The 19,465-nt window shown below is 42.8% G+C and overlaps 1 protein-coding gene across 1 annotated transcript in view; it reads left to right on the top strand.

The window, feature by feature from the left end:
• Positions 1-19,465, top strand: part of dync2h1 (dynein cytoplasmic 2 heavy chain 1) — a gene marked incomplete at its 5' end in the record, with an annotated part of 668,232 nt that overhangs the window by 228,644 nt on the left and 420,123 nt on the right. Inside the window, 7 exons of the mRNA XM_079513540.1 lie at positions 649-786; positions 6,039-6,152; positions 6,684-6,844; positions 15,262-15,385; positions 15,649-15,770; positions 16,862-16,948; positions 18,302-18,428. Coding sequence (XP_079369666.1) covers positions 649-786; positions 6,039-6,152; positions 6,684-6,844; positions 15,262-15,385; positions 15,649-15,770; positions 16,862-16,948; positions 18,302-18,428 — 873 coding nt within the window. The remainder of the gene's footprint in view (positions 1-648; positions 787-6,038; positions 6,153-6,683; positions 6,845-15,261; positions 15,386-15,648; positions 15,771-16,861; positions 16,949-18,301; positions 18,429-19,465) is intronic.

The raw sequence follows: 19,465 nt of genomic DNA, 5'->3' as shown, positions 1-19,465 counted from the left end.
ACGGCTTTCGGCTGTGTTTCGACTGCCCCCTCATACAACAAAAATGTTGTGTCAAACCATGTGACTCCCATTGGAAATGCATTGCGAGCTTGCATTAGTAAACAAGTCTCATGCATCAGCTATACATCAATCTGTTGCGAAGGTGTGAGTCAGGCCTAGGTCAGCAGGTACAGATGCAGTCTCACACACAGGTCAGCGAACATGTAGGCACACACACACACACACACACACACACACACACACACACACACACACACACACACACACACACACACACACACACACACACACACACACATACACACACACACAGCAACGAGATGCCAGCATTGCTAGAAATGCAAAACAATATCTGGCTATGATACTGGCTGCCTAGATCATAATATCCAAACTGCACTCACAGTTGACACATAATAGACATCTAAATTCTATCATGGTAATATCTGGTCCCTGTTGATCTGGACCAGCACCAAGTGACGGAGATGAATTGTCATTCTGGCTAGTAGTGGATACCCATGTTTCATTTAGTCTATATCACATATACACACAACACCCAATACATACAGATTAGATGAAAACATCTCTAACTTCAGATCAAAACCATTGCAGCATCAGTGCCTAAATGTGATTGGCTCTCTGTGTCCTTAGGCGGGCGTGTCCAAGCTGAACGAAGCCAAGTCATTGGTCGACGAGCTGAAGAGGCGGGCCGCCGAGCAAAGCGCACTTCTCAAGTCCAAACAACAGGAGGCAGACTCTGCCCTCCAGGAGATCACCACATCCATGCAGGTGTGTGTGTGTGTGTGTGTGTGTGTGTGTGTGTGTGTGTGTGTGTGTGTGTGTGTGTGTGTGTGTGTGTGTGTGTGTGTGTGTGTGTGTGTGTGTGTGTGTGTGTGTGTGTGTGTGTGTGTGTGTGTGTGTGTGTGTGTGTGTGTGTGTGTGTGTGTGTGTGTGTGTGTGTGTGTGTGTGTGTGTGTGTGTGTGTGTGTGTGTGTGTGTGCGCGCTGCGGGATGGCAATGCAAAATCTTCACGCTTGTGTGAAGAGAGCAAAGGTCAGACCAAATCCAGGCCGGTGTATCGTATTTCCACCAGGCCCGGCTAGCTCAGTCGGTAGAGCATGAGACTCTTAATCTCAGGGTCGTGGGTTCGAGCCCCACGTTGGGCGCAGGCTTTTAATGACACAGGGCTTACTCACACATGCATACCATGCTCGACGGCACAAGCAGCAAAATCTTGGCATTGCATGGTCCTTAACACTGTGCTAACAACAGCTAGACCTTTGCAATATTACAAGAGAAGAATATGAATTTTACTGGACTGTAATGAAGTAGAATAACATGAATAAGTGAGATAAAAGATGAGTTTATGAATAGTTTAAGACACTCTCTAACCCTGTTTAAACCCCCCTTAGCAACCACGTGCAATGTGCAGGATTAAGTGTGTGTGTGTGTGTGTGTGTGTGTGTGTGTGTGTGTGTGTGTGTGTGTGTGTCGTACTGCAGTGGTTTTATGTCTCCTGCAGGCTACTGTATCCTCTTTTCAACTTCCAAACAAACTACACTATATGACTTCCTCCCGTTGGGCTTCTTGGTCTGTCACACCCTCTCTCTCTCTCTCTCTCTCTCTCTCTCTCTCTCTCTCTCTCTCTCACGTGCACATGCATGCACGCCCACAAACTCAACACATTTTGCTGCCTTTTGCATTCCATAGATCATTTCCCATTTTTGCTTAGATAATAACACCCGCTCTCTCTCCTCTCCTCTCCTCTCCTCTCCTCTCCTCTCCTGTCCTGTCTAACTCTTTCATCTCACAGTTTTTCAGTTTCAGTTCCTCATTACATGCATTGTGACAATAAGGATGGATGCTGAACTTTGCCCATTAGTTAAAATCTTCTCTCTCTTATCTCTCCAAATGAGGGGGAGGAAGGAGAGAAACAGACTGATTAAGCGATGGGATGGGATGTGATCTCCCTCTGGGCTGTAGCGACTGCGGCTCCTGTGGAGAAGGACACAGTGGGGGGAGAGATGAAGGAAATAGTTAAGGAAGGGAATCGAGAAATTGGGAGGTGGAGGGGTGGTTTGAGGTGAAGACAAACAGGGAGGAGAGAGAGAGAGAGAGAGAGAGATGTTTTTTTACTAAAGTAAAAGTCCTGTACTTTAGTAGGGTAAAAGTACAAAGGTATTGACATCAAAATATACCTGCAGTATAGCCGATATAAAATCATGTCATGATGTGACACGTTGTGAACTCATAAATTATCTATGTTGAGTTGAGTGGCCAAAGTATAAAATAGGGCATAAAGGGTCAGTGTGCTGTATGTTCTGTAATCTGTAATAATAATGCAAACCTGCAACATAAGTACTGTAGTAACTAAAGCTGTCAAATAATTGTAATAGTAGTATAATGTATCACAAACTGGGAAACACTCACTCAAGTACAGTAAAAGTACCTCAACATTATACATTAGTGCTGTACTTGAGTAAATGTAACTTCCACCACAGAGAGAGGGAGAGAGAGAGGGAGACTGAGACGGTTCGACTGTGTTAAATGCAGTCTGTCTGTCTATTCCTAGGGAAGGCAGACCGACGCATGAAATTGGAGAATCATTTACATTTGTGCAGGCCCAGCGAGCCTCTCTCCCGACACGTTTGACAGTGCGTCTTTGCTTTGATTGATTATTTTTATTCTGACATGTTTAAAATCTCCTCCTGTTGTAGAACTAATAGAATGTCTGTACAAAAAAGTAAAGCGGCAAGTCTCTCAGGTAACAGGAGTCAGACGAGGATAACTTTGTTATAGGACGTAAACTCAGTGGTGTCATGGTGATTTGTTTTCTGGTACCACGGAACGTCACACGCATGGGCACGTGCATGCACGCGCGTGCATGTGCGCATCGTGGCATGCACACAGAACAGCTGCATAGCCTAAGCCTATTGTTAAATAGTGTATGAGAGTTTCAGACACACAAACACAAAAGTAGACCTAAAATAGTCAGACAAACATCTTCACTGCACACTAGCAAAACTAAAAAGTTTGCTTTGGATGAATTAATATGTTCTTTGATGGAGGAGGAGGCATTCTTCTTGTGTGCAGAACACCTCACAGCAGCAGTAGCCTACTGGAGCCATAGTCTACTGCTGTAAGAGTGTAAAAGTAGTAACTATTTTTTTTAGAATTGAAGAGTTTACATAGTACACAGAGTACATGCATACATTTCCTTGATGATTATATATGGTTTCAGTATTCATTTATGATATATTTTGTCTATTATTAAGGTTATTTTTGCAGAACCCCTGACCTAGACCACTGGGTACTTGGTGCATCTTGGAAAGTCTGCTGACGCGAGGTTCTAGCGTGCATGCACGACGTGCACCGTCCGTTCCGTCCCTGCGCGTGCACGTCAAAAGAATTACTGGTACCACAGCGTGGTACTGCGTTCTACCACTGCATGACACCACTGCGTACACCTTGTATCTTCATATTTCAACATTTTGTTTTATTATTGTTTTCTTAACTTTAAATTAACACCCTAAATCATCATACAAGACTGTCGCACAAAATTAGCATAAGTAACTAAGTCACTAAGTTAATTTAAAAACAAGAATTGTATATAAAAAGAGAGGGTTTTGGTCATATCCACCCGACAGCGGGTATAACAGAATCCCCCTCAGGATCCTGTTCTAAACGAGGACAGAATACATAATGGATGAGCTTTGGAGACATTCTACATGCTGTCGGCCAGAGACCTTGTAAGTCCAAAACCCTTCCGTTTTCATTATTTAACAAATGTAAAAAAAGTACAGGCTCACAACTTGTCACGCAGTGGCGCATAGTGAACTTGTGATCGGCTATTTTCACTACTTGTGTGTGACACTCTTGTATGATGAAAAAAATCACACCCGTGTGAACTGAGTGGTGTAAGGTTTTATATAGCAAAAAATTGGGCTTCCCACCGTCTTTAAAGATCTTTGGCTAGGTAGGGTCGTCTTCTGATGTGATGATTTGTGACCATGAAGTTGATTCAGCTGGAGTCTTTGTCCGATGTGAGGTATTATATAAGGTAAGGTATTATATAGCCTGATCAGCTCTGATCTGACGTAATGAAATCACACCCGGATGTGATTTCACAACTGGCTTTTTTTGTGCAGAAAAAATTACCACGGTTGCTACGGTCATCCAGTTCAACCGGGTGTGATTTAATTACGTCAGAAATTATTTTGAACATAGCAACCATGCTAATTTTTTTCTGCACACAAAAGCCAGTTGTAGGAGTGGTTTACACCACTCAAAAAACATATTAGGAAGTTGAGAAATGGAGATAGAAGGCTCTTTTTTTGGCTCTTTTTTAGTCTCTTAGTCTCTTTTTTTCCCTCTCCATTTATCCTACTACAGCTACTAAAATAGAGAGTATGACATCATCATCATACCCTGAATTGAAATTATGTGGGAACTGAGTGGCAAAAAAACCTACCTTCTGGCCTTGACAGCCCATACATCCAAATCAAAAAGTCCTATCCTATGCTCTGCAGCGACACGGACACAAGGGCTCTGCAGCAACTTTTGCAGGGCGGGTCCTTGGGGTCCAAGACAAATTTCTTCCTCGGGAGACAAAATAAAGAAACCTTGAACCTTGACTAAATTGGAGAGAATAATCACACTTACAGTATGTGTGATTATTCTCTCCAATGTGGCCATCTATGGCCTACTTGTGTGCAAGCAGAGCGCACCATGAGGTGCGCTCATCACTGACATCACCGTGGTGAGATGTCCACTTTGTAGGTCTTCATTTTTCCACGATAGATATAACATTAACTGAGCACGATAATATTTTTCCTTTTGTTTGTCTCGAACTGTCTCTGCTGTCTGGATCGACTGCTTCCCTATAGCTCTCTGTCTTTAGACCCGTTATTGACCTTATATCAACCTGGAAACGTACCTTAGTTATGTCACCAAGGATGGTTGTCCCTTATTGGACAAGAGAGGACACCGACGTACATACCCCGACATACATACATCATCATCATCATTTTTCGACCGCGGTCCCTAGCGATGACATCAGGGAATGACAGTTTTCTACCTCTGGTCTGCTTTGAGGCAGGACTCCAGAGAAGAAGGGAAGATATAACCTCATTGTCAGCTCTGTAGCAGTGGCCGGCAAACTGTGTTCTTCTGGATCGGACTAGTGAAGAAACACGGGGAAGGTTGCCGTATATTAGATTAGTCGATGGGTGGCTCTTCCAAGGCAGATTTTGCGCTCTCATTAGAAGGCGGGTGTAAGTGCCATCCAACCGTTTCTCTAGTTTCTTTGAAAGTGTCCATGTCTCAGAGCCATAGAGTAGAATCGGCTCAACGGTCGTCCTAAATATTTTTACTTTTAACATCTTACTAAGCTGGGATGACCAGATCTTATGCATGTCATTTCAGGCTGACCAGGCCATACCCTTCCTAGTTTGAAAGTCCTTTTGGGAGAAGATATATATGAACCCAAATACTTGTAGTCATCAACCTGTTTCAGAGGAGTGTTGTTAAGTGTACATACATACATACCCAGCCGAATCGAACCGATACATACTTAGCCCCTATTGACCTTATACCAACTTTGAAACGTACTTTAGTTACGTCATTCAGAACAGTGGTCCCTTATTGGTAGGTGGAGTACACCGATGTTTCTGCACTGTCAAATAGGTCCACATCTATCCTAAGATGCCATCAAATAAAGTTTTCTTTAGCATGTTAACTCGAACTAGGTTCTAAACAAGAAAGCATGTTTTCATCTTTTGCAATGTAGTTAAATAAAAATTGTGAAAAAAGCTTGGGGGGAAGATAAAACATAAAAAAAATGATTTGTGGGTCATTTGTCTGGAAAATTATTTTGTTTAAAATATCGTGAAAAATAGTATCGTGAACATCATATCGTGATACGTATCGTATCGTGAGTTGAGTGTATCGTTACATGCTTAATACATACCCAGCCGATCGCAGTACTTGCACGCTCTGCTTGCGCAAGTAATACAATAACAAACCCATATTCCCTTCTGCAGAACGCCAGCGACCAGAAGGCGGAAATGGAGAAGATCAAGGGGAAGATGGCGCAGGAGGTATTGAAGATCGGCGAGAGGAAGGGGAAGATCGATGAGGAGCTGAAAGAAGTGCAGGCAAGTACAAACACCGTTCACAGCAGCTGTTCAGCTGACAGTCATAATAATGACTCAATGAATTTTAAAGTATCAAAGAAACTGTTCAAAGTGATAAGACCTATAGAGAGACATGTGGCCACTGACTGACTATACCTGTATGTCACAAACGGACACACACACACACACACACACACACACACACACACACACACACACACACACACACACACACACACACACACACACACTTACTTTTCTTTCGCCTAGATCATTTCCCATTTTTGAGGGGTGCTACCCCTCCTATGCCCAGCTTTGTGTGAATAATAGTGATGATTTGATTGGCTGAGCAATGTACATATTGAGGATAAAAAGTGAGGACACAAATTGTGATTGGCCAGAATGAGATGATGTATGTATGACAAGAGCGCCCCTCACTTCACACATGTGTGATTTTCTTCCTACGTACATACCACTAGTTTTCTATACTCACTCTCATTCTCTACACACATAGTCAACACTTTCTCTCTCTCTCTCTCTCCCCCGCTACAGCCTCTGGTGGACGAGGCAAAGCGCGCCGTGGGGAACATCAAGCCTGAAGCGCTGTCAGAGATCCGCTCGCTGCGCATGCCCCCCGACGTCATACGAGACATCCTGGAGGGAGTGCTGAGACTGATGGGCATCTTTGACACCTCCTGGGTTAGCATGAAGAGGTGAGAGAGAGAGCTGTAATGTTTTAATGGCCAAAGTTCAGCTTTCATCTTTACTGTCAGAATGCAGGTAATGAGGAGAGGGGGAGGGGTGGGGGCTGGATGAATTTAAAGAACCAAATTATAAAAGAGTTTTCACAATAGACAATAGAGGAGAGAGGATGAGTGGTATCTAAGCAAAATAACGCAAAAAGGATCTGGGGAATATATAGGCAGAGAAGTTAGATTGTGTGTGTTTGAGTGGGGAGGCCGGAGGGGGAAGGTGGAGTGTGTTAGTGTCATTGCAGAAGGTCAGACCAAATGGGGGGTGTATCCAGTTTCCTACAGGCCCGGCTAGCTCAGTCGGTGGAGGATGAGGCTCTTAATCTCAGGGTAGTGTGTTCAAGCCCAGTTTTGGGCGCAGGCTTTTAACAGTGATCACACACACACACACACACACACACACACACCGCGAGTGAACGTACGTGTGCCAGGGACACCTCAGAAAGGAACATTATTCAAAAATACATTGAAATAAATAAATAAATGATATTTTTCAAAAAATAGCAGATTCACAAGCCTGCAGCGTGGCACGTGCTGTGAGCTTACATATCTGCTATTTTTGAATAGACAAACGTACAAATCGATAAAGTGATGATTGTGACAGACAGACAGACAGACAAAAGCAAAGCAAAGTTATTTGTTTACCCAGGGTGAATGGACTAGGGGTTCAATGCCTTGCTCAAGGGCACTTCAGTGGTGGTCATTTTAACGTGCCGGTCCGGGGATACGAACTGGCGACCTTCCGATAACAAGACCGCTCCGCAAACCGTTAGGCCACCGCTGCCCACTAAACAGACAGACAGACAGACAGACAGACAGACAGACAGACAGACAGACAGACAGACAGACAGACAGACAGACAGACAGACAGACAGACAGACAGACAGACAGACAGACAGACAGACCTTTACTAAGGACAAGAGCATGAGAGGTGTGCGATGGAGGGTGCGTGTTAAAGGAAACAGTGATAATTTGAGGTTGAGAGAAGGAGCATCTTGAGGGAGCGATTAAACTTCCTGGGCTCTCTGACACCTCCAAGGTTAGATTTAACCCATTCAGGCCTGATTAAAAATATTAATACAAAATAATTAAAAAAAATCTAAATCATGACAATTTTCGGAAAGATTTGAGGCACATTTTAACGATTTTTCAAAAATAGCAGACCTACAAGTTCATAGCGCGCCACTCGGTGGCGCGCTATGAGCTTGTAGATCTGCTATTTTTTAATAGCTAAATTATAACATAATGTTTAAAACACCAAAAGGGGTTCCCGCCCAAAATGGGTTAACATAAGGAGGTGACAGAGAGAGGAGGTGGTGGCGCGGGCAACTGTGATGGAAGGAGACAGGATGACAGAGTGATGAAAGAAAGACCAGAGGGATGAATGGAGGTTATTTCCCAATGACAATGACATTTTTCTCCAAGTCATTTGCATACAAAAAGTAGCCTATACACAATTTGTCTACTTCTAAGTGAAACTGTGCTTGTCGGAGATTCCCTGGTAGACTTTATATTAAGCTTGTGTCTATAATGCACATCCATAATGCACTTATAAAGCATTATGACTCTTGTTATGAATGTTTATAATATGCATAACAACTTTTAACAAGTTTTGTAAAGTTTTATAACTTATATTAAATAGAATGTATGTGCTGGTCATAATACTTACTTAAAGGTCTGGTCTATGGTGCATCATAATCACATTTCTAATGCATTAGCCTATAATTATCATAATGCATTATAATGCACTCATATTGCTTCATACCACTCTTTATACATGTTTATATTTAGGCATAACAACTTTAACCTATTAAGACCCAGAACCTTTTAATCCGGGAACCTCTTTTTGTAGCATTAGCTGTTGTTTAACCCATTCTGGGCGGGGACCCCTTTTGGTGTTAGCCTTATGTTATGCTTTAGCTATTGAAAAATAGCAGATCTACAAGCTCATAGCGCGCCACCGAGTGGCGCGCTATGAGCTTGTAGGTCTGCTATTTTTGAAAAATCGAAGAACGACTGACATAGAAACATAGCTTTTTCAGAAAACTGTCAGGATGTAGAAGACTTTTTTAGAATCTGATCTCAGGTCAAAATGGGTTAATTAAAATCTGTTGAATCGGCCTCAGGTCTAAATGGGTTATAAAGGGATGGGTTAGGAGGAGGAGGACAGTGTAATGCGTGAGGGGGGCGTGGTTGTTCCATTACTCTTTTCATTCATGTTTATTTATATAAATGCACTTATAATGCATATCACTAGAAACCAGACAAATCTGTCTTTGCAAAAGATACCCCCCCCCCCCCCCCCCCCCACACACACACACACACACACACAAACACACACACACAACTTTTTAAGATGCTATCTTTGTGTATAATAGATGTAGTTTACCTATTTGACAGTGCAGCAACATCATTGCCTTGATGCATTAATGAGCGTCAACGACCGTCATTGCGTGGGGCACATCTCCCCTCTGCAGTGCTCTAACTGAAAGTCACTGCATGGATTCTGTCTCTTTTCTATCCAAAAGCCCTTGAATATGATTAAGGATTACTGCGATTATGCTAAACTCACATTTCATATCACACACACCATAATTCACTAGCCCCCCTAGTTGAGAGACCCGACATTAACAGTTTAAGGGCCCCAGACGGAGATCACCTTCAAGTTCAAGTTCATGGTCAGTTGCCCAGGACGGAGATTGATAAATGGGACGGAGATTAATGATATCAAAACCGGTCGCATCGGAAGTCTCTCTGGCCCCTTTTCCACCGGTTTAGTTATTTTTGGTTCTCAGTCCATGAGCCAGAGCTCCAAAATTGGAACGTATGAAATATGAATTATGAATTGAATGTGCAAAACCATACCTATATTAGATCGTTATCACCATGAAACTTCCCCAATTGAGTACTTACACGAATATGAAAATGAGGCATTATGTAGGAAAATATGCAAAATAATCAAAAATATGAAAAAGCTACTACTGTGGAAGGGTTATCATGTATTAATTTACTTGTATTGATCCTATAAACAATGTAATATACTAGGTCTAGTTTTTCCCACCAATTTTGGAGCTCTGGCTCATGGACTAAGAACCAAAAAGAACTGAACCGGTTCCCATTGGGAACCAACCGGTGGAAAAGGGGTCTCTGTCTCCGTCTGCCTCCATGTTGTCAGATTTAGAAAAATACATTTATCTTCGATTTGTTTCCGAGTTTGCGTTTTTGGTCAAAACAAGCTACATTCAACGGCCCATAACTAAAGAACCGATGATTGTGTTTAAAAAAAATATATTTTCCGGGTGAAAAAAAAAGATGATCGTCCACCCTGTGGGTTCTACAAAATATGGCAAAAACACTGAAAAACACTGCAGGTGCTGGAAGAATGAATTAAGTATTACCTGCCAATCAATATGTTAATATAAAGTGCTTGCTTGCTAGCTTGTTAGTTAAATTTTCTTCTACCCCATCAGGTGAAACTGTGCTTGTCCTCTGACCTGCAAGCTCTGAGGGGGGTTAGCTTAGCTTTCAGAATGGTTCAGGGGTGGCCAGAGCTTCATTCATTCTTCAGTGTTGTTGAAAAGGGAATATAATGAATTGCGGCATTCATTATAGAAGTCAGGGGTGTCAGTCCTGCAGGTGCTTCCCTTTAGATTGGTGTTGGCATCTTTCCTAACACCTCCTTGTAGAATGGCTTCAGGGTCTTTTTTATATATTTTGCCTTTCCCTTTGCTCATTTGTCTCAAATGCCGTTTCTTTCTCGACCAAAACTGTTCCCTTCGAGTTTCTGCACTTGCCATTTTTAACGAGACCAGTGTGGATGCCCGTTTGTAAAGCATGCCCCTTCGGGTATGCAAAGCAAAGCCTTTAAGGAAAGGAAAGGAAGTGCAGAAAATGGGTTTTGAAACCATTAGCTACAATATTTTCTGTAGCTAATGTATTTGTTTTATTTAAATTTTCATTAAATAAAGACAATTTACCCTCAATCATCCAACATACGTGGCCGGTTCAGACTCACCAGTCTGCTGTCACCCAGGCGGATATGTTCATCTGACCCCCCATCCCCATGCGCCAGTGCTCCCCCAGCAGTCTGCTGTCACCCAGTCGGATGCGTGCTCACCCTCAGGCATCTTACTGGTATTACTTATAAACTTTTCAGGCCGCGACCCCTCAAAAGAATACAATTTTAACCAGGGAGGAAAAGGCTATCTTCAGGGGTGCCCTGAGCCAACAAAGTTTGAGATGCACTGGTTTAGTCTCCACTGGTGCAGTGGGTGTCATCAGCTGCTTCTTATCACCTGACAGTGAATAGTTTTAACGGCTTTCACCAGGAGAGTGTAACTTGGTTCCAATTTTTCCTATTAAAAAAAAAGCTAGTTTTTCTTCTAAATAATTACAAAAATGAAATTCCATAAACTATCTAAAATATTAGAAGAAGTAGAGAAAATGGAAGATATTCGAGCTCACAACCTTTTACATTGTGACACATTGTGAGCTTGTAGATCTGCTATTTTCACTTGTTTTAGTCCCTGGGAGAAGTTTGGGAGAGACAACTCTCTGCCAGACACCAAAAGAGGGAAGGAGATATATGTACTGGCAAGTTAAGGGATATACCCCAGAGTTCCATTTCTGCTGAGGAGGTGAGTTTGAGAGAAAGTTGCACGGTAAAACTAAAATCCTGACTGGTCATTTAAATCTCTCTGTTAAAATAACACTCAAGATGTGTGTCAGTAGTTTGTTAAAGTCTGGACGACCAATGGGGAATTGTTGAAACGAGACATAAGTCCTTGAGCAAGACACTGATGAGCAGGTTGGTGTCATACTCTTTTCTTCTTCTCCTGAGAAACACATTGGCCTCATTTACATGCAGAAATTCATTCGGAATGAATGGATTCATTCCATGTCCAAGCAGGGATGGCCATTTGGAGACATTTTATGCGCGCAGAAATGCGCTATTTTACCCATTAAAAAAAGACAAATACACCAGTTTTTTCCCCATAATAAAATGCGCTATTTACAAACCCATCTGCGAATTACAGGGACATTGGGTGAAACATGAAACCCAGTCCACCTGGGTGGGGGAATTGGCGTGAGTTGTTGTGAACACATGCACACTTTCCCAGTAGTCCCCAAGCCTCCTGCACTGCATCGTTGAGTTTACCTACTGTACTTGGAATTGTCTGTCGGGCAAATTCTGTGTGACGGCTGACTGACGGATGAATTAACGTGCACTCCTCGTCAATATAGTGGCACGTAATTATCAAATCGCTCTCTGTGGTGACTGACGAGTGCCGTCCAACAGTAGGTTGGACTCGTAAGAGTCACACGCAAACTCAACTAGCCAGTTGCGCTTTTAGCTTTATGTTTTCTTTAAAATGGGCTTCCATTCGACGGACCCGTGACAGTCTGGGCACGTTCGGAAATAGCGCACTGTGCAATCATGCAAACTAATTGCCTTTGGAAGGCAGCAACTCCTGAAAACCCTCACCATTGACCACGCTGATATATCGCATATATATCCTTTTAGACCATCCAACATTACGTAACCTCATTATCATTCTTTAATCTCTTGGGATAAACTTTCCCAAACACCACTTCTCTCACCCGCTTCATGTTGTGTTTTTTAGTTCTGGGTTGTTTTGGGTGGAGGTCGCGTGTGGTTGCAGGGACTGCGCTTCAAAATTATTTGATTTCATTTTATCAGATAATAGCTGTTAGTGTTTGTCGGTTATTCATTTCTTAAGGGATAACGGTTATGGGTTGGCCATCTCTATAGTCCAAAGTTATATTCCGAATGAATGCTTACTTGTATTCAGGTTCCATGTAAACAGTTTGGTATGAATCTCTGTTCGGAATGAATTCATTCATTCTGAATACATTTTGTGCATGTAACTGAGGCCTTTGTCAAGTGAGTCTGAGGAGGATCGCAAGATTATAGCCAATCCTAACATTGTTCATAATAGTAAGGACACTATCTGACATGGTTGTACTGTGTGTACTCGTAGTCGTATTATGCATTTTTGTCATGTTGTTCATCATTGATGGTGTTTACCCTGCTGTATCTACAGTGCTTTTCTTGGCCCCATAACTGCTGCGTTGCCTTTGGCGACTGCATTTCCCTGGCAGGACCAATAAAAGGTCTGACTTTATCTTATCTTAGCACAGTCCCTCCGGGGTACGGCTGACAGGACTGTTCCTTCCGGTTATGGGGACGGAATTTGTGATGCGTGCGTGGACAGCATACAGCCTGCAAGCCATCTGACAGTATAAATATTAATGTATCTTTCTCCTTGTTCATTTTTTTTTCTCTTTTTTTTCTAAGAGCTACATAGATTAAGTGTGTTGTGCTCCAGTGTCAATCCCTTCTGTAACTGTTGTCCCTTCTCCTGTGATGCACCGGACAAGCCGGAGTAGGCTCCCTTTGCTATCTACAAGTTTACAATGTGTTGCAGTGTATTGTAAGCTTGTAGATGGCCTATTTCCGGGTATTCAGTTTACAGTGTATTTGAAGTGGTCAAACTAGAAATGGAACACACACATATGATCTTGGGTACATCGTAAAAAGTAAATGTGCCTTAATCTGAACTTTCTTCAACTGGATAACTGTATGCATGGTTACCACAACATCATAATTCTGCATGTAATCTTGACCATCAGGTCATGAAACGGCTCTAGTGTGTGGGGGCTCCTTCCACGCCGTTTCAAAAATAGCAGATTATGACTTGACCTGACAACATTTTCTTTTCTTCAGTTGTGAGATTTTATTTTTGCTTTAATCCATGAGAAGGACGTCCAGGCTGTTCCTGCGGGGTATATGTGAAACGATAACAGTTTATGGGCTGGATAATCAATACAGCATTCAGAAAAGATTATAGTGATATTCAGTAAATATCTTTATATATTTTTTTACATTGATAAACTGTCTGCTTGTGGGCATGGTGTTGTGAGGATCTGTCTCCTCTGGCCAAATGGAATTGGCAATCTTTTATGAATTTCTTTACGCACAAACGTGCATCAGCCAATATAGTGTTTAAGAGATTCACTTTAAATCATTGTGTCGCAGTCGGGTAGAACAACCTTGCATGTTACTTTTCAGGAAATGGAAAAAGGAAACCGTTGCAATGGATCAAGTATTAGTGTTGCGCATATTACTACTTATTACTCCTTTAAAAGGTAATATTATATTATCTATTACTCGATTTCAAGAGGAATATATTAAATTATATACATAACTTTTACAGTTTTTCTGCATTTTCCATATCGTCTCTGTCGGGTGGAAACCTTGTATGTCCAGAACTGTTACTTTTCAGGATCCAAAGTCCAAAGTGAGGCATTTAAGTACCTTGATTTTATGTCCACCCTCTCCTCATTTTAATACTTTTTTTGAGTGCTCAGATTCTTCAGCATTTCAGTCCCTCTGAGCTTTGAAGCACAAGCCGACTTTTTCTACACCTCTATTGAGCACCTAGTTGATTTTCTTTTTTCTCCATGTCAGTGAGACGGTTTGCAATGGCTGAGTACACACAACTCCTTCTCAAAATACCTCCCCACACCCCTTCCCATCTCAAAGTTGTATATCTCTGTCCAGATATAATTATTTTGAAGGGATGCATGAGGCGGGGTGATCAGTGTCATGTCTGAGAGTTTGGGTGTGGAAAGGACAATGGTGTCCAATCATATGAACTATGAACACATTCCGTGCTCAAATGGACAGACATACAGACACACGCACGCACACACAAAGCTGTGCATAGGAGCGGCTGCACCACTCATGACTCACGCTAATTGAGTGAAGGCGCATCGCTCTGAGCACCGCCAGCAACAGAGAGGTGTGTGTGTGTGTGTGTGTGTGTGTGTGTGTGTGTGTGTGTGTGTGTGTGTGTGTGTGTGTGTGTGTGTGTGTGTGTGTGTGTGTGTGTGTGTGTGTGTGTGTGTGTGTGTGTGTGTGTGTGTGTGTGTGTGTGTGTGTGTGTGTGTGTGTGTGTGTGTGTGTGTGTGTGCAGCCAACTTGGGTGATTTGTTTCCCCTTAAAAGGAAAGCTTGAAGTCCCATAACTGTAAGCTTGATTTAGTATTTGCTGCTTCATTATCGGACTTTAAAGCTCACTTCAATCTGTCATCCCTCCATTCGATTCCATTCTCTCTCTCTCTCTCTCTCTCTCTCTCTCTCTCTCTCTCTCTCTCTCTCTCTCTCTCTCTCTCTCTCTCTCTCTCTCTCTCTCTCTCTCTCTGATGGTGCTGCTCTCTTCCGTTGTTGAGGAGCAGCTGATTTTTAACATAATGTATTACCATAGGTATTTATATAATTTTGGCACCTACATAATGTCATGATTAAGATTGCTGTTAAAACAATCACAATCTCTCTCTCTTCCTCTCTCGTAGCTTCCTGGCTAAACGAGGAGTGAGGGAGGACATCACCACGTTTGAGGCCAGGAGCGTCACCCATGAGATCAGACAGAGTGTGGAGGAGCTCCTCCATAGGAACAAGGCCTCCTTCGACCCCAAGGTCAGCTAGCCAAAGCACTGCTAATTGTAGTCTTTAGTTTCAGTCATATTTTAGACTAAATATCATAATATTTTGGTCAATTAAATCTGGCGTAATGCCTGGTTAACACTTCACACAGTTGCGTGCCGAAAATAACAAGCTCACATTGTATACTTCATCATACGATGAATAGCTAAAATAGCTAATATCTACAGACTTGCAACACGTCACACTGAGTTGCCATTGTAGTCATTGATGTTGTTGTTGTGGTGTGTTGTGTTCAGAATGCGAAGCGCGCCAGCGCGGCCGCTGCTCCCCTGGCTGCCTGGGTCAAAGCCAACGTCCAGTATTCACACGTCCTGCAGAGGATCGGACCCCTGGAGACAGAGCAAGCTGGACTGATGGAGTGAGTGCAATGTAGATATACTCTGTCACAAGTAAAGGTCCGGAATTAAAAATGTACTTGAGCAAAAGTACAAAGGTATTGGTGTAAAAGTACCCATTGTGCAGAATGCTGTCCTGTGATGTGCTTAGTTACTTTCCACCACTGCGCATGCGGACAGATATGCATGGCTGCACGCGCGGAGGATGGCTTGCCGCCTGCTGCATGCGCACACGCGCGCATGCAGCAGGCGGCAAGCCATCCTCCGCTGCAAATGAAGATCATGCGGGAGTAATGCATGTAATGCAATGTTCTCTCAGTAAGGGCCTGGTAGGTGTGGCTATTTCCCATCCTGCTGGTTGCAGAAGGATTTTCCTCCCATTAAAGTCAATGGGAATATTTGGAATAGGGAATGTACACTTGGTTTTATAATCATTTTCATGAATGCTTTATGTTTTTGCTAGTTTAAACAAGTCTCCTTTCAATTTCAATTATACGCCTTTTTACTTTATGCTCCCATAATTTTACAATTAATTATAAAGAAGGGCATGCTTTTACTGGTTCTACTGAGTGGAGATACACACACACACACACACACACACACACACACACACACACACACACACACACACACACACGATTCAGTACGCGTCAAGGTCTCAATACACTGCCAGCGTTACAATTCACTCAATGCACGCTGGTAGCTCACCTCTGTGGAAGATTAATCAGTCAGAGACCTGTATTTTTGTTTGGTTTATTTGTTTGTTTTGTTTTTGCTGATGGTGCAAAGGATAGGGGGAAATACAACATGAAATGGGTAACCATGGATTCTACCAATGCAGACACACCGCAAACAATGCATCGCCGTTTCACCCGTCAATTGTATCTGATGCACACCAAATGAACATCACGCACGTTTAATTGAGTGAAGCCACATCGCTCTGAGCACCGCCAGCAACACAGTCACAGAGAGTTGACTGTGTGTGTGTGTGTGTGTGTGTGTGTGTGTGTGTGTGTGTGTGTGTGTGTGTGTGTGTGTGTGTGTGTGTGTGTGTGTGTGTGTGTGACTGACTGTGTGTGACTGTGTGTGTGTGTGTGCGTGCGTGTCCGTATAGGAACCTGAAGAAGACAGAGAACAGGAAGAACAAGCTGGAGGAGCAGCTCAACTCAGTGGGAGCCAAAGTCAACGAGCTGAAAGAGAAGTATGCCTCAGCCCTCTATCTATCCATCCACTCTGCTATCCATCCATCCATCCTGCTATCCACCTATCCCTGTACATCCATCCATCCATACTGTATTGTAGTTATTTGTCACCACTGGCTGTGAGGGCCCATAATAGAGTGTCGCAGTCCCCCTGCGAGGGCACCAGGACATAATTCCCCATTAATTTCCCCCATAGACATTTTAAAAAGTATTTATTTAAAGACCTCTAAAGCCTCTGACAAAGCCAACTCGGCAGGTGACAATTCATAACAATAAAGTATAAACACATTATTTTGGAGATAAAATTAGAAAGACTGTTTGGTGTTTTTCTTCTTTCTATTTGTTGTTAGGAGTTGTCACCTGGCGAGTTGGCTTCGTCCGAGGCTTTAAAGGTCTTTTTTAAACGTCTATGGGGAAAATGAATGGGTAATTATTTCCTGGTGCCCTCGTCGTTCTGAAAGGGGACTGTGACGATAGACTCTATGCACAGCAGCCATATTGGAAAGAAATTGGGCCTCTTCCTTTCTCCCTTCACAGGTATTACCAATGATACTGATGAAGGCTCTGTCCCTGGGGTTCCTTGACGGGGTTACAAATGGTCTGTTACGGGTGTGTAACTCTGAGACTATACAAATGGACCCGTCCATTTGGTTCCATTTGTACACTCTCAGGTTCTTGAAATAAAAACACAAAAGAAAAGTTTGAGAAGCAATTCGCTACACTAAATGGAACAGCCTTAATTTGCATCATTGGTAACACCTGTGAAAGAAGTAAGGTAGAGGCCCAATTGCTTTCCAATATGACTGCTGTGTATAGAGCCTATTGATACAAAAGACCAAAGGCTCTTTCAGAAAAACCTGAACCATGCTTGAAGAAGGTCCGGAGGGACCGACACGTTGCATTATTAAAATAAAATACTTATGTACCGAGCAGATACACAGTGTGCAGGTGTATTTTCATTCCTTTCATAGACAATCAGAAAAAACGAAATATTCTGGTTCGGACAGACTTTCCTAAAAATAGTTTGGATAGTTAAGGCTTCTGGAGGTTCACGGGGTTCAGAGGAGCCCGTCCGAAGGTTGGAATGTATTTGGCCTTGAAGAGTTGAAACCAGGAAAGCATCCGTGTCATATTATATTTTATATGTAGCCTACTGTATATAACTATATGTAGCACATTGGTTGGCCAGGCAAAAATAGGAGATATGCCGTTTGTAGATCTGTTTTTCCTTTTACATCTTGAACATTTGTGCGAATCTTTGAATACATAGTACATACTGTACATTTTTTAAAGCAAACATTTTTAACTGGGGGTCCCTTACAGTAATGAGTTCTCTCTCTCTCTCTATCTAGGTTCCAGTGTCGTACTACAGAAGCAGCTAAGCTGGAGGCTGAGGTGTCCAAGGCCCAGGAGACCATCACAGCCGCCCAGCAGCTCATATCACAGCTGGACGGCGAGCACACGCGCTGGAGCGCACAGGTACTGTACCACTGTGTGTGTGTGTTGTGTGTGCGTGCCTGCGTGCGTGCATGTGTGTGCGTGTAGATCTCTGGTCCCTTCTGGCTCTTTTTACTTTTTACTCGTCTCCCTAGCATCTGTCTGTCCTTAATTAAAACAGTCAATCTCCCCCTGACACACACACACACACACGCGCACGGGCACACTCTCTCTTATTATTCCCTATTACCCACACCAAAGAGCCACTGTAGATTAGCCTCTCTCCCTCTCTCTCTCTCTCTCTCTCTCTCTCTCTCTCTCTCTCTCTCTCTCTCTCTCTCTCTCTCTCTCTCTCTCTCTCTCTCTCTGCATACACGCGCGCACACACACACACACACACACACACACACACACACACACACACACACACACACACACACACACACACACACACACACACACACACACACACACACACACACACACACACACACACACACACACACACACCTCTCAGTGCAGTATGGTGGTGCAGCCATTTAGGAGAGGATGAGGCCAGCCAGGTTAATCAGTTCATCCTAATGGATGCTGTCTCCTATCAGACTGCCATTATACTCAGCTGGACTCCTTTTGAAGGATGTCTAATTCACCTATAATGACTGTCCTGATGTCATCCCAAACTGTCCTTATCCCTTTAATTTTTTTGGCTAAAGTACTTATAATGGCTTGTCTTGGGTCTGTCCAGTATGTGCGTGCACGCAATCACACACATATGCACACACACAAAGCTGTCACTGAGCAACCCTGTGATTTCTGTCATTCCTGTGATTACTTTCATTATAAATTTACATTTTCATGACATATTGAGTATTTGCATAATCCATGCAGTTGTTTTAAACCATAAAACAAATACAGAAGGATATAAATGATGGAAAATGTTAACCACAAGTCATTACATTATCAGTTGGTGAAGCTGTAAATGAGATGTGGCCTTGGTGGAAAGTAACTAAGTATATTTACTCAAGTACTATACAATTTTAGGCTACTTTTTTTAAAACTTTTTTACTCCATTTTTCAAT

This window comes from Electrona antarctica, assembly GCF_951216825.1.
Source record: "Electrona antarctica genome assembly, chromosome: 11".
In the NCBI taxonomy this organism is placed as follows: domain Eukaryota; kingdom Metazoa; phylum Chordata; class Actinopteri; order Myctophiformes; family Myctophidae; genus Electrona; species Electrona antarctica.
Note: the sequence above shows the minus strand (reverse complement) of the source record. Positions and strands in the feature narration are given on the sequence as shown.